Genomic DNA, 14,458 nt, shown 5'->3' on the forward strand with positions numbered 1-14,458 from the left:
GGAAATGATGTCTGTTAGAGCCTTGCTGACTGCCAGAAACTGGGCTTTCACAAGTTGCTCCAGGCTGATGCAACAACGCACAGAAGGGGGTGATTGTTTGTAATTTGCACATCCATCCACGGGTTTCAAGGTTTGGCCTTCCCTGTGTGGGAGAGGCAGAGGACATGGAATTGAGAGAGAACTGGGAAGTCCTCACTTGGAAGTGGTGATCTGGGATGCCCAGGACAGCAAGGGAGCAGGGAACACTGGCAAAGAGGAATCTCTTGGGAGCTGGAAATGTGGGAAGAAAAGGATAAAATGCTGCTGATAATGTAAAAATATTTCATTTAAAAAGCATTGCAGGAGAAAAAAAAAAAAACTTCACAAGCTGGTGATCTGCAGCTGGAAGGTGTGTGGGAATTGCAGGAGTCACCTGGGCACTGTCTGACATGGGGCAAGCCAGCAGCTGCACCTCCCCAGGGGCTGGCCCTGCTCCAGAGTGGTTGGGATGCTTCCTGCAGGAAGGTCTCTGCCCAAGGAGGCTGCAGCACCCCTGTGCACTGGGGCAGAGATCCTGCTGGCACCCACAGCCCCAGGCACTGGTGGCTCCAGCAAGGCAGGGTGGATCTTCACTGCCCAGATGTTGGTCTTGCAGCTGGGTCACCTTCATCACAAGCATCTGTGTCATCTTCTCCATGGAACTGGGGGCTGAGGTGTAGGACCGGCACCCCTGTGCCAGGATTCTTGCTCCAGAATGCGTGGAAGCCTGGGAAGCCATTTCTTGTCTCTCCTAGAAGTCTTTAATTTTCCTTCTGGAGGGAAAACTGATGCCACTCAATGCCCCAGCATGCCACACCAGAGCCTCTGGCAGAGAGCTTAGCTCTGCCTGCAGCTCCAGGTATCCCAAAAAATGGAGTTCCTGCCACACAGAGCAAAACCTGTTTCCAACAAAGCTTCGTTCTGTCATCAAGCAGTGCATTCGTTAGGGAACACAGCAACTTGGAGAGGGTTTCAAAGCCGTTAAGACCTGCAGGCAGGCAAAGCCCCGGCGTGCCTTTCCAGCTGGAGCTGCTGAGACAGGGAGAAGGAAGTGCTGGAGGCACCAGGTGCTGGATTCCCCTGGGAAGGGGCTGAGCTGTGGGTGGCAATAAAGCACGAGTCCCATGCTCAGGAACTTCCACCCGTGGTGGTGTGGGTGCTGGCTTCTCCTTCACCCCTGAACCACCCTGAGGGTGCTGGCTTCTCCTTCATCCCTGAACCACCCTGAGGGTGCTGGCTTCTCCTTCACCCCTGAACCACCCTGAGGGTGCTCCTGCTGAAGCCAATGCTGGATTAATCAAATCCTGCAGCTCCCCAGCCCGTTCCAGAGGCAAACACTGTTTCTTTCAGCCACAGTGTGGAAACTTGTGTGCTGCCGGGGATGCTCTGCCTGGCCACACTGCCTGGTGCAGCTGTTGCTCAGGTCTGACTCTGTTTTGCTATGACTAATGTTTATGTTTGTCTCATGGCCATTTCTTTACCCACCTTACAACGAAAAGAGAAACAAGAGGAGGAAAAAAAACCAAACAAAAGCAAACACGCTGAGTAACAGTGTCTGCCACAAGGTTTGATATCATCACCAGGCTGAGTCACGCTGGAGCCGTAGTTTCTTTTGGATAAGCAGTGCCAGATGCTGTTGTTCAGATGCTGCACGAGCACCCACGGCCCCCAGGGCATCACAGAGTCCTCTCACAGTGGCCCCAGCGCGGGCTGCTCTGGCCGTGCTGGCCCCAGGAGGGCAAGGGGAAGCCATCCATAGCATTTCCCACTGTGCCCCCCATGCCTCCAGCTCTCCACAGGGGCTCTCGGCCACCTCACAGGAACATCCTGCAACACCCTCCAGATCAGATGAACTTCCTAACTGACAGGCATTAAAAAAAAATTAAAAAAAAAAACAAAAACAAAGGAAAAAACCCAAATGAAAACCATAAACATCCTTTTTTCCTTTTAATCAGCATTGATAATGAAACAAACAGAAAGATAAATTGCCCTGATCCCAAGCCAAGGATAAAACTGCAGCAGAAATAAGGCTCCTCCCAACATGTGTTCTGCTGAAAGGCAGCAGCATCACAAGTCCATGGCTATTTCAAAAGGCTGGTAAGGAAAGAGGGCTCTGGTGGCAGCAGGGAGCCTCTCCCCTTCCTGTTTTGCAAAGAAAAAGGTAGTACAAGGTTGGCTGGTGATCCTGTTTTGTTCCATGCTGAATAAAGTATTTTACCATCCACTCCCAGAGAGGATGTTCAGTCAAGGATCCAGAAATGTGTTGATGTTGCATAGCTTAGACCCTGGCAATAAGTTAATCCTCAGGGAAATCTGCAGGTGCAGGACATCCTCAATTTTCAGCTAGTCTGTAAAATGTGAACAGTACAGAGCCACGCACTTCTCCATGGAAACAGGTAGTTAAAAATCGAAATCCGAGCATGAGAGATTCACTTCCAGTCCCAGAGCAGTGGCAGGATGGGAGACAAGGGCAGGGATCCTGCACACAGCTTCATTTCTGAGGCCATTGCTGCCCCTGGCCCTGCCACCCTCCCGGGGTATTGTCTTGGTGAGCGTGGCATGCTCTGCAGGATGTGGTTTCCTCTGGGGTCTTCAGGCTTTCAAGGAATTTGGTGAGTCAGGAACAGGATCTGGAAAAGGCACACCAGGGATATTAGTCCAGCTTACAGCTGAAGGGATATTATTCCAGGAAGTGACCAAACTCTGCTTCTGCTTGGAAAACAGAGGGTTTAGGTCCTTTGCATTTTTCAAGCCACGGGACTTGATGTCCCACACAACCCCAAGTTTCCCCGCTGATATTTAACCCCTCACTTTCCCCTTTCCTTCCCACCTCTCCCGCCATCTGCAGAGGGGCTCAGCATTGCCAGTCACTCACCCAGGGTGGGGAAGAAGCAGTCCCCGGGCCCGGGGGGGGACAGGGGGGTGTTGGGCTCCGAGAGCAGATGCCGGCCGGACTCGGAGGGCAGCCTGCTGGCCACGTAGGACAGCTGGGGCCGGGGCCGTGGCTCTGCGCTGGCCGACGGCACCGCCTCGAACACGGGGTTTTCAATGCCCTGGGCGCTGCTGTGGGACAGGAGAGGCGTTTGCATCTTTATTTCGGAGAGTTGTTTTTATCCCCAGGGGTTTGGCTGAGCGTTGGGAACAAGCAAGAAGGGCAGGGAGCAGGTTCAGGCCATGGCATCTCAGCTGAGAGGAAATGGGGAGCCCAGTGCAGGGGGAAAGTTCAGCCAAAGTGGTTTCAGGCTCCTCCTGAAACCTGCTCGGGGTGCAGGGAGATTCAGGCCCATGAAAAACGGAAGGAGGCACTTTCCACGTAGAGAGAGGGAAGAGAAACAGCGATTTCCCAGAAAGGGAAAGGACTCAGGGTGTGGGTGACACCCCTTTCACTCTGCCGGGCTGAGGATATGTGCTGGCTTCACAGGGAAGGAGGAAAGAACAAGACCTTTGCAGGCTCCAAGGGCGTGTGAGGAGCTGGGAGCTCGTGGGTGTCCTTACCTATCCATCCTGACAAGCTCGTGGGCACCTGCCAAAGACAAAATGTTTGGGGTGAGTGCTGGCAGAACAAGGCCCAGCATCAGGCCCAGACCCACTGCCAGGGCGTGTTCTGGTGTCTTATCCACCACCAGTTCCTCCTCTCCCTTTGCATTCCTCCCTCCCTCACCTGCTTCTTTAGCCCTCTGCTTTGCTCCCAAACCTCCTTCTGTGCATCCCTGCCCTCTCCCACCTTGTTCACTCCCCAGCCCAGCTTCCTCCCACATTGAGACCACAGGCTCCAAAGAAGGGCAGGAGCCACTTCTGCAGGCGTGGGGCGAAGTGAGGTGCAGCTGCAGTCTGGCCCCACTTGGGCCCAGATGCACTCACCACCCACCTGTGGCACCGTCCTGGGGCTCTGCAAATGCCACCTGGCACTTGGTTGCCCCTGTCTGGCTGGGCAGCACCGGGCTAGGCATTCCCTCACCCCCAAATCCCACAGCCCGTGTTACTGGGCTCTGCTGGGAGCCTGCCTGGCCATCACCCTCAGCTGAGGTGCTGGAGTCTTGGCCCAAACTGTGCCAAAGAAAGGTGCTAGGTGGAAATAACCCGGTCCAGGACACCTGAGAGGCAAACCCCCCTGGATTTTGACTGCCCTCTGGGGTGAAGTAGCATCCAGGTGATGCTTTGCAGGTGGAGGTGGGAGCTGCAGCCCAGCCACTGCTAAAGGGGCGCCTGAAGGGGGTGGCTGTCGAAAAGCCAGTTCCCATTCTCGTGGCTGGCACTGTGCCCTCTTGCTGCTGCAAAAAACCACTTCTCCAAAGGTCTCCTCGGGACCGCACAGCCGCCCACCGAGCTGGAGAGGAAAACCGCAGGGCCCCGCTTGCCCAAGGGCTGATGAAATGGCTCTGCCAGTTAAGGTGGTGCCCCTTTCCGCTTAATTACCGAAATCTCTGGGAGCCAAGCATGGGCAGGAGCTGGCAGCCAGCTCTGCCTCAGCACAGCCTGGGGCTCCAGGGCTGGGGCAGCAGAGGGGAGACCTGGCTTGCTGCAGTCCTATGGCCACAGACACGTCAGGGGTCTCTTTAAAGAGGAGGGTGAGAAAAAGTGCACATAGTGCTTTTAGAAGGCAAAGCTGCTATTTCAGGTGTGCAGTGGAGGGAGGGATGAGTAAATGAGATGGCTCTCACAGTGGGTGTGGAGGAAAGGGCTCAGCAGGGAGCATCCTCAGAGTCTCAGAGCCTCCAGCGCGCTGCTGGTGTCCCCTCCTATCCCACACTCCTCACCAGCAGCCTGCAGAAGGTGCTTGCTCCCTGCCAGGACAGCTCTGCAGGAGGCACCTGGCAGGGACCTGTCTTGGGGCCACCTTACACCATGCCCGTGGGACCTGGGGCAGCCAAAGCAGCTGATCCCAGCGGGGCACACCCCATCCAGCCTTGCCAGGCTGGTGCAGCCCAGCAGGTGAGCTGGGGGTCCTGGTACATACGTCTGCTGCTGGCAGCTTGCCTCTGCTTGTAAATGAGGAGCAGGATGAGGGGCAGGCAGAGGATGCCCACGATGCAGGCGCCCGTGGCCAGCACAGCGGCCGTGATATCTGCAACAGAAGAGCAGAGATGAAGCCTCCCATTCACCTTCCCTTTCCTGGGCTTCCCCAAGCCAAAATCACGGGATTGTTTAGGATGGAAGAGACCTTAAAGATCATTCAGTCCAGCACAGGGCAACCCCGTGTTGCCTCAGAGCTGATGCAGTGTGGCTCCCACACACACAGGATTCACACTGGGATGCGTTGCCAGCTGTGGAGATAAGCTCTGAGGCATCCTGTTAGAACCCCAACCACAGTCCTTCATTGCTGCAGGACATCCCAAGGCTTTTGGTCTTCTAGGCATGAGGAGAGAAGCCCTGATAAAGGCTCCCAGCAACTTTGGGGCTCTGACTGACCCACTGCCAGCCTCAAAGAGCTTGGGCATCAGAGGGCTTCTTACCCACAGCCTCTGCTAATTAATGTCACCCACAGAGGCTCCCAGAAGGGCTGCAGGCACTTCTGTGGCCATCAAGGTCCTTGTGGGATGGCTCATGGCGAGGCTGAGGGCTGCTTAGGGCAAGGTTCAGCTCCTCTCCTGCACATCCATCTGAGGAAGCAGCTTCTTTCCCTGTGTGTCTGTGTTTTAGGAGAGGACATTTTTCTCCTTTTTCCTGACAGGGCAGTGTGTCCCAGCCCTTGAGACTGAAGGTTAGGGACAAGAAAGCACAGCTCCTGGGGACCAGGAACTGCTTCCCTTGTCTGGGCATGCTGCAAAATAATTTTAGCCAAATCTGCCCATTTAGGAGCCAGCAAAGGGGGACAGACAGAGCGACCCAGCAAGAAACCAGCTGCACAGTGAAGTGTGAGCATCTCTGTGTCTAGACACAGCTCTGGGGGAGCCCCACTTTGTCTGAGCACTCAAGCAAGGTTTGGGTTTCCCCTGTTCAAGACAGAGGTGGCCCAGGCTTGGGGTGTAGGAAGAGGTTCCTGCAACTCTTTACCTTTCTCTCCCTTCCTGTTTGCTTATGGCAGTGGCCACTCAATCCCTGTTGTGGGAGGGGGCTCAGGTGCTTTAGAACAGCTTTAGAATGATCTCCATGGGCTTCAGGACAGTCATGTCCAGGTGATGGGCTGAAGAAGGCTTTGCTCAGCCTGGGGATGTGCCTGTCATGCACACCCTGTTGGAAAAGCACTGGAAACCACCCTCCCAACACCCGGCTGTGAGGTTGCATGTGGGCACTGGTGTGTTGGCAGGGATCCCTAGGGAATGCATGGGCCAGGATGGCGAGCAGCACATTGGAAAGAGGGGTTTTGCCCTTTACCTTTGCCGGTGGCAGTGTGAAATGTGCAGTTTTGAAGCCCTCCTTTGCCTGCAGAAGAGAACAGAAAAGCTCAGGATTCGCTCAGGTCCCACAGAACTCCCGACCTGCTGGCTGCCCTTGCCTTTTCTCCCTGGTATTGAGAACATCATCCCAGAGCAGCCCAAAGCAGGAGTTTAATCCTGACAAGTGTTCACTGAAATCCCTGCTGCAAGACCCCCTTTGTCCATGGCAGCAGGGCCCATCCCTGACTGTGCAGCCAATTTTTTTTTTTTTTTTTTTTTTTTTAGTCTAAAAGAAAAGCTATCTAACACTGCAGATCAAGGCCAGGAGATGCCTTCCCCTCCCTCATGCCTCTCCCACTGGGCTGCTGTCCCAAGGTCATCTGTGAGCCCTCACCCAGGCTTGGCTCCTTTTAAGTTGAGGCTTGTTTTCCTCTCTGCCAGAAGGAGGTTGAAGAAGATCAGCGAAACTATGTGCCATGGATTTTATTGCATTCCAGCCTCTTGAGTTATTAAGATTTCTTTTCTTTTTTTTTTTTTTTTTTTAATGTTTCATTGCTCTCAAGCTCTAATCCAAACCTTCAACATCTGCTGCTCTTTGACTTCTGGAACACGCCCTGCACTTCCAGCATCAGTACATGCTGCCTCCCCAGCCCCAGTGCTGCATCCCTCACCACCCCTTCCCTGGCACTGTGCCCTGCCAGGGCAGCCTCACCTCGCTGGATCTGCAGCTCCACAAAGCCATGAGCCACCTGCATGGTGTGGGGCTTGCCGTGACCTTCCCTCCTGACCTCCACGGCGTAGCAGCAGTAATTCCCGCTGTCCTGCAGCGTCAGGTTCATCACCACGATGTGGAAGGCGCCGTGGTGGTCAAGCACAAACTCCACGCCGTGGTGGCCGCTTTGCCGGCCCGGGGGCGGCTTTTGGGAGGCGTTGCCCGGCAGCTCGTGGTGCCTGCTGAGGTCGTGGCGCAGCTCCTTGTCGGTGACGTTGCGGATGTGCCTCTTGTCGGAGCAGCTCTGGTCGCCCGTGCTGCTGAAGTACCAGGTTTTGTAGAGCAGGTCGTGGCGCTCGGCCAGGGGGCCGCTGATCCGGCAGCTCAGGGTGACGTTCTGGCCCTCGGGGCAGACGCACCGCGAGTACGGCGTGGTGACCAGGAAAGCTGCTGCCCCTCCTGCCAGGGAGAAGGTACCAAGTCAGAGCCTGGGTTTACCCGGAGTTTGTAGCAAAACTGGCCAAAAAAACACTGCAAACCCACCACCGATGTTGGCAAAGGGTGGGGAGGCCCTAGCACGGGTTGCCCAGAAGAGCTGTGGCTGTCCCATCCCTAGAAGTTTCCAAGGCAAGGTTGGAGGGTGCTCTGAGCAACCTGGGATGGTGGAAGGTGTTGAACCTACATAATCTTTAACTCCCTTCTAACTCAAATCTTCCAGGATTTTGTAGTGGGGCTGGGGGCACAACATCACCCTAGAAACCAACTCTGTAGGAGAGACATGCTTTAAATGCAGTTAACATCAGCAGAAGGAAGGCAGAAGCTTCTCTGGGTACAGCAGAGATGTGGGGCAGGGAGGCAAAGGAGGACGAGAGGCGAAGCAAGGCAGCAGGGTTATGGCTTGTGAAGGAGGAAACACAAGCACAGCTGGGCCAGCTGCAAAAAAATAAAAGGAGCGAAAACAAACAGAAAAGTTCCAGGAGGAGCAGTGGCCCCCCTTCTCCCCCAGATGAGGCGGGGAGCAGGTCCCACCCTCCTTGTTTTTCAGCCCCCAGGGAGGAAAAGGGGGAACTGGCTGATGCTGACAGTGAGGAGCTGCTGGAAAATGAAAACAATTTTCAGAAAGAAATTCTGGAATGTGGGCAGGAGGCGTGGCAGAAGTGGGAGCAAGAGGCATTGCTGGTCTTTCCCCAGCACACAGATGGGGGCTATTGTTGGGTAAGGGGAGCTGTGCTTGAGGGGAGGGAAAAGTGCAAAGACAGGAGAGGTTTTCGTGCTCTGGCCCTGCCACTCCTTCATGTTTGCAGAAGCGCTAATGTCACTTCGAAAACAGAAGAAAAAGCAGATTCTGGCTTTATTTACTTTAAATTAGTGTGGCTGGTTTGCAGCAGAGAAGATGTTACAAGGACGAGATGGTGGTGGGGTTTTTTTTATTTTGGTAACATCCTGTTGTGCCACGTTTCCCTTTGAGGTTTCTCACTTGCTATATCGAGAGGCCGTCAATCGCAGGCAGGGCGTGATGTGCCTGCCCTCAAGCATCCAGCCAGGCCAGGGGCTCCCCAATGCTGAGCCACCCAGAGAGCATCCTCCTCCTGAGAGCAGAGTCACTGTGTCACCTGCCTGGCCCTGGGCTCTGCTGGAGAGAGTGAAACCAAAAACGTGCCTCCCACCTCTGGGTGGTTATCTCTGACTCTTCGGTGATGGTGCAAGAGAAGCCCCTGAGTCCCTGCCAGAGAGTGCTCTGCAGAGGGAGAGGGATGCTTTGGGAAGGAGATTGGCCCCGTTGCACTCCCTGCTCTGGAGCCCACAGTGCCAAGGAGTCCCCAGAGCCAGAGCTGGCGTGACCTTTGCCTGACCACTCCAGCTAATTGCTTCCTGCTCCCCACAGCACGTGCAGCAGCACGTCCTGGAGCTGCTCTGGGGCAGAGGTTTGTGTGGCCTGAGCTCAGCGCTGCCTCGTTCAGTCTCGTTTTCAAGCCCTGACTTCTCCTTATCCCGGGGTGCTGCTGGGGCCAGGATGCACAGCCAGGCTGGAGGGGTTCTGGCAGGCAGCAGAGCGGGTCCCCCACCTCGTCGCCAAAGCACCGAGCACAAAAGGCACTTCAGATGTGTTTCTGATACCTGCTGCAAGGGGAAGTGCCCCATTCACATTGGGGGTCTCCTGGGAGCCAGAGGAAGGGAAGCCAGGGCTCTATTGGAGGAAGTCACACTTGCAACACCTTCCAAAAGTATCTGCAGGAGTCTTTTGTTTCCCACACACCCCGCTCAGATGAAGTAGGGCTCATCCCCGCACGGTTTGTGAAGCTCTGCCTTGCTAAAAACCATCCAGCCTCCACCTCCAGAGCTTGATGGGAACCGTCTGGCTGGAAAGTCAGCGCAGCCCACGCTTTCGGGGAGGGGCAGAGGTTACCATGTGTGCAACCTTTGGCTTTACAGGCTTCCTCTCCTTCTCCGCAGCGGGGGAAGGCTCTCAAAAGCCTTTGAGTGGAGGGGAAAGCAGCTGGCAAGGCACGGTACAGGCCAGAGCAGTGCCAGGGCAGTTGGTGCTCCCTCCCCAGGATGTACCGAGGCTTCAAACACATGCTGGATGCCAGACAGAGCCCAGAGGAGACATCTTCTGGTGGTGTCTTTATGCTAAAGCCCATGGATCTTTAATCTCCTGGGCTTCTTCCATGCCCAGAGCCCAGGCTTGGCTCCTTCCACATCCCAGTCAAACCATTCCCTTTGAAGTCAGAGCTGCTGGCAAATGCCAAAATAAAGCCAGATGCCCATCTCTGTGCATCTCCAGCTGGTTGGACCAGCTGAGGGCTGAGCTGAGAGCTGTTGTCTCGTCACCATCTGGTAAAGGCAAAGGAGGTCTCAAGCAGGTGCCAGAAGTGCCCCTTTTCCTCTTTGACACCTCAGTAACTTCATCTCCAACCAGTGGTGGTGCATCGGTGAGGCGCAGAGCCCAGTGCAGTGTTGGTACATCCCAGTGCTGGCTGGCATCACTCTCCTGACACCTGGGAACTCTGCTTTCAGACAAAGCAGAAACACAAAAAAGTGCAGAAACCCATGCTGCTTGGCCGACAAACAGCTTAAATAAGTCAGGATTTCACACTAAATTCTGGGTCGGTGACCAAAAGCCTCTCCTGGCTGCTTCTCCTATGTTTGGTTCCCGGTCCTGGCAAGCAGGTGTTTGACCTGCACTGAAGCAGGTGATGAAGCAGGTGTTTGATCTGCACTCCTGTGCTTGGCAAAAGTGATTTCCACATGGGGCCACCTCTTTCCACTCCGAGGAAATCTGCAGGGATCGGAGGGGCTCACCTGCTGCAGAGGAGGGGCTGCTGGAAACAGAGGTGGAGCAAAGAGCTCTGCTTGCTTCCTCTTCTAGGAGTTCTTGTAGCAGGCTCACATCAAAGTGCCCTGAGCCCCATCGTCACTGTGCTGTGATTATGCCTCAGTTGTCAGCCAGGTGAGATGTGCAGGAGCACCCATAGCTCTGCAGAAGCACCTCAAGCACGAAAGAAAGAGGAGAGAAAAAAGCTTGCTGAAGATGCCCGAGACATGTTAACAGCCCTCATCTCCTGCACCCCAGGGGCCAAATGGCTTTCCAGCAGCGGGGGTACCCATCATCCAGGCACTGGAGGGAGCAGCCTCGGGGGATCCTGCCTTGCTCCTCTTCCTGCACAGCCCTGGCTCAGGGACAGCACTTGGGATGTGATTTTGGAAAGCCCAGCTCAGCTGCCGTGCTTTAGGGGAAGAGGAGCCACTTCCCCATCCACCTTGCTGCCAGCATCCCCAAGCTGGATGTCTCCAAGGGCTACTTCTCCATCAATCCCTGCTAAAATTAGCCGGGGGCTCAGAAAGTTTTGGCAGGCACGGGATTGCGCAAAGCTCAGTTCCTCTGGCACCAGCCTCACGCTGAACATCAGCATCCAAGCTTGTTGCATTGCAGAAGGCCTGAAGCTCAGTCCCAGCGCCCCAGATGCATAAATGAAATCATCCAAATCCCTGTGGAGGTGCTGGGAATTGCTCCCTGATGCCGAGACTCGGATGAGAAGCAAAACGTGGTTCAGTCCACACCAACCTTGCTGTCCCAGAGGAGAGGAGAAGGGACCTCTGGCCCCATTGCATTGGGCATCTTTGGGCATCTTTTCTTCCCGATCCCGGCAGAAATCATGGAGGCAGTCACTTTGTCCCAGGAGAGAGGGTGAAGCCAAGCCCGATGCTCATCCTCCGCCTGCGCAGGGCAGGGAGGGATCATGGTCCTTCCCAGCTTCCTTCTCTGAGTCGTTGCCCAGGGTGGAACCGCGGTTTTAGTGCCACCGCCCCCGTTCCACTGCCTGGCCCCGGACCCCCGAACGGAAACGCTGCCCACAAGGGCTGGTGTGGAGTCAGGCATGAAGGAGCCCCCTCCCAAAGCATCCCGCTGATAAGCAGCCAGCGAGCTTCCAGCACCGGGAAGCGCTCACTGCGGGGAAGGGCAACTCGGCAGCCACTCGCGGTGGCCCTGGCCACGGCTGGTTGCCCACCCGGAGGAGCTGCCCGGCACATCTCGGCGGAGCGCAGCATCCATAGAGAGGGCATCCCAGCCCCTCTCTCCGCTCCCCCTGGGCTGTTGGAAGGGTCTTTTCACCGTGGCACAGCCGGGGACCCCCACCGTGCCAGGGAAAAGTGCCGTGCGGGAACGGAGCAGCTTTTCCAGCCCGGGGTCTCCAGCGGGAGGCTGGCGGGACAGGGAGCTGTTTCCCTTCCACGCATGTTAGATCAAAGCAGAGGAAGAAAGAAAAAAACACCTCCGAGTTTTAGAACAGTAGTTTCCCTGTGGCCCCTTTACCCCAGCACAGCCAGCACCGTGTGAAACACTGGCTTGACCCGCCACACACACCAAAATCACAGGAGAAGAGAGCGAATAACGCCCCAAACACTCCAGATTCCTTGTGCCGAAGCGCAGCCCCGGGCAGGCGAGCGCGGTGCCCCAGTGAGGAGAGTTCCTCCGGGCAGGGAGGAGAGCAAAGCGAGCTGGAGCTTACCGTGGGAAGCCAGCAGGCAGAGCGCAGCCAGGAGCAGCCCGGTTCGGGGGGACGCTGTCCCCATGGCGGCGGGGTGGCCGCGGAGAGGTGGCCTCTGCGGAGCCACCGCACGCTCTGAGCAGCCCCGCAGCGACAGCCGGACTTGCACTCACAGGAAATTTCATTGCGATTCGCGCAGCGCTGGAGAGAACGGCGAGCACCCCCCGGAGGTGAGAGGCTGCAGGGAGCACCCGCGGGTGGGGATCGCTTCGGACCCCACCTCCTCGGGCAGTGGGTGCCTCTGCCGGGTTTCTTCCCTTACAGCCTCACTTAGAGCCAGCTGTGTGCATTTTTGGGGTGCTAAGGAGGGTGCTCGCCGTGCCAAGGGACTTGCGGGTTCTGGTCTCCATCCCTTTCCCGGCAGGAGCGGATTCCTTGGGCCGGCTTGTAACTTTGCTTGCAATTACTGTTTTTCCCTTGTTTGTGAGGATTTTTGTGAGGATTAGGGAGGCAGAATCTCTCCTGGGATGAACGGGCAGCAGGTACAGGGAAGGGTTACTCAGAGCAATGCTGACTTGGAAAAGAGAACGGAGCTTCCCCCCCCAAAAAAATGGGAGCAAAGCATCCCCCTCCTACAGCCCATTTACACTTTGCCCTGAAATAGCAAAGCAGCCCCGTGGTCTGACACATAATTCCTCCTGGAGCTTCTCTTCAAATTCCAAAGGCGTCAACAAAATTTCTGGCTGCAGCTGAGAGCTGCCTCATTTCCAGTCAGCCTTCCCTGGAAAGTGGAGCCCAGATAACGTGGAATTTTGCAAACCGCAGGAAACTTTGCTGCTTGCCTGCTCTGAATCCGGAGTGTTCAGGGAAATAGAAAAGTACCTAATTTCCACGTGGCATTTTGGTTTTTACAGCAAACACGGCTGTGATGCTCCTGCCAAAAATGTAACCCTTGGCTGGCTGGGAGAAATTTGTCACTGGGGGAAGGTGTGGGCATGAAGCCCAGACACCCCAAGAAAATGAGCCCTTAGGCAGAGAGGTGTGCCATTGTCACCTGCCCATCCCCAGGTGGGGTGACACCCCCATAAGACAGCCAGGACATCCAGGTGCCCATGCAGGGGCTGGGACCACGGGAAGAGGCTCCGATCTGGCTGAGCCTCACCAGCAGTGACGTTGTGGTCAGCAGGGAGGTGGTGGGACCATGGGAGGTCGGTCCAGTTGCCCAAGATGCTCGGTTTTGTTCCTCACCTGAGCCCTGGCAGCATCGTCTCCGGGTATTTTCCATCCGTATTGCCACGCTTGTTAGGAACAATCAAGGTGTCCCCAATGGCAAGGCAAGGACTCACACACGCCCCTTCCAAAGGCAGGGAGGCACAGTGGGGTTCAGTGTCTGGTTTTCCCTGTGCCGTGGGCTGCTCCCTGGTGTTGCCAGCAATGGTAAACTGTGAAAAGGAGAGGGATCCCACAGGGACACGCTTTGCTTGGGAATAAGGGTGTGATTTAATCTCAGTACATTTATCTCTGTACCCAGCCGTCACCTGGAAGTGCGTCTGAAGCCACGGCTCATTTCATCTGGAGCCCTGCACGCTGTTTGTGTCTCTTGGCAGTGTTGAGCCATTGTTGGTCACTGACCTTGACACATCCAGCCTTTCCTAGCCAGCTCCAGAGATTGCCCAGCAAATGCCTCCACCGTGCTTAACACGATGTCCCGTGTCCCACAGGCCACCACCACGGTGTACGTCACCGTCCTGGATGAGAACGACAACGCTCCCGCCTTCCGGCAGCAGCTGTACGAGGTGACCCTCGACGAGGGTCCCTCCACACTCAACGCCACCCTGGTCACCGTGCAGGCCCTGGATCAGGATGAGGGACCCAATGGCACGGTGGCCTATGCCATCACCGAGGGCAACATCTTGGGTACCTTCCACATTGACAACGCCACGGTCAGTACGGATGCCGGCCCCTCTCCAGACGTGTCCCTGTCCCGCTCCCCTCACTCCCAGCTGCTCTCCCCTGTCCTTGCAGGGGGAGATCCGCACGGTGAAGGAGCTGGACTACGAGATCAGCCACGGGCGCTACACCTTGATCGTCACCGCCACCGACCAGTGCCCCCTTGTCTCGCGCCGGCTGACATCGACCGCCACGGTAAGGAGCTGACGGAGGGGTTGCAACACTGTGGCCTCTCTGGGGTCAAGGAGTTCCCACTTGGTGAGCAGTTTCACATCTCCTTCCCAGTGGTCACCACTTGCTTTTCCCAGCTGTAGCTGGTTTGCCCTGTTGCTGTCGCCTTGCTCCCTCGAGGCTGTTTCAAAACAGGGTCATGCACAAGAGATGCTTCTGGGTTAATTAGCCCAGTTATTTGGTCCTGCAGAGACAGAGAAATTCCTGGAACTCCTTTGAAGTTGAATTATATTTTTTTG

General features: G+C 55.9%; 2 protein-coding genes across 2 annotated transcripts in view; one reads left to right on the forward strand and one right to left on the reverse strand.

Moving 5' to 3' along the window:
* Nucleotides 1-14,458, forward strand: part of CDH23 (cadherin related 23) — a 189,188-nt gene that overhangs the window by 157,575 nt on the left and 17,155 nt on the right. The window contains exons 38-39 of the mRNA XM_053949428.1: nt 13,760-13,981; nt 14,064-14,183. Coding sequence (XP_053805403.1) covers nt 13,760-13,981; nt 14,064-14,183 — 342 coding nt within the window. The remainder of the gene's footprint in view (nt 1-13,759; nt 13,982-14,063; nt 14,184-14,458) is intronic.
* VSIR (V-set immunoregulatory receptor) lies at nt 1,953-12,271 on the reverse strand. Its single transcript, XM_053949430.1, has 7 exons — nt 12,060-12,271; nt 7,048-7,506; nt 6,334-6,381; nt 4,976-5,083; nt 3,514-3,541; nt 2,894-3,081; nt 1,953-2,648 (listed from the first exon to the last, which is right to left on the reverse strand). The coding sequence occupies exons 1-7, from the start codon at nt 12,121-12,123 to the stop codon at nt 2,611-2,613; spliced, it is 933 nt and encodes a 310-aa protein (XP_053805405.1). The 5' UTR covers nt 12,124-12,271; the 3' UTR covers nt 1,953-2,610.

The sequence above is a fragment of the Vidua chalybeata genome, chromosome 8, assembly GCF_026979565.1.
Source record: "Vidua chalybeata isolate OUT-0048 chromosome 8, bVidCha1 merged haplotype, whole genome shotgun sequence".
NCBI classification, from domain to species: Eukaryota; Metazoa; Chordata; class Aves; order Passeriformes; family Viduidae; genus Vidua; species Vidua chalybeata.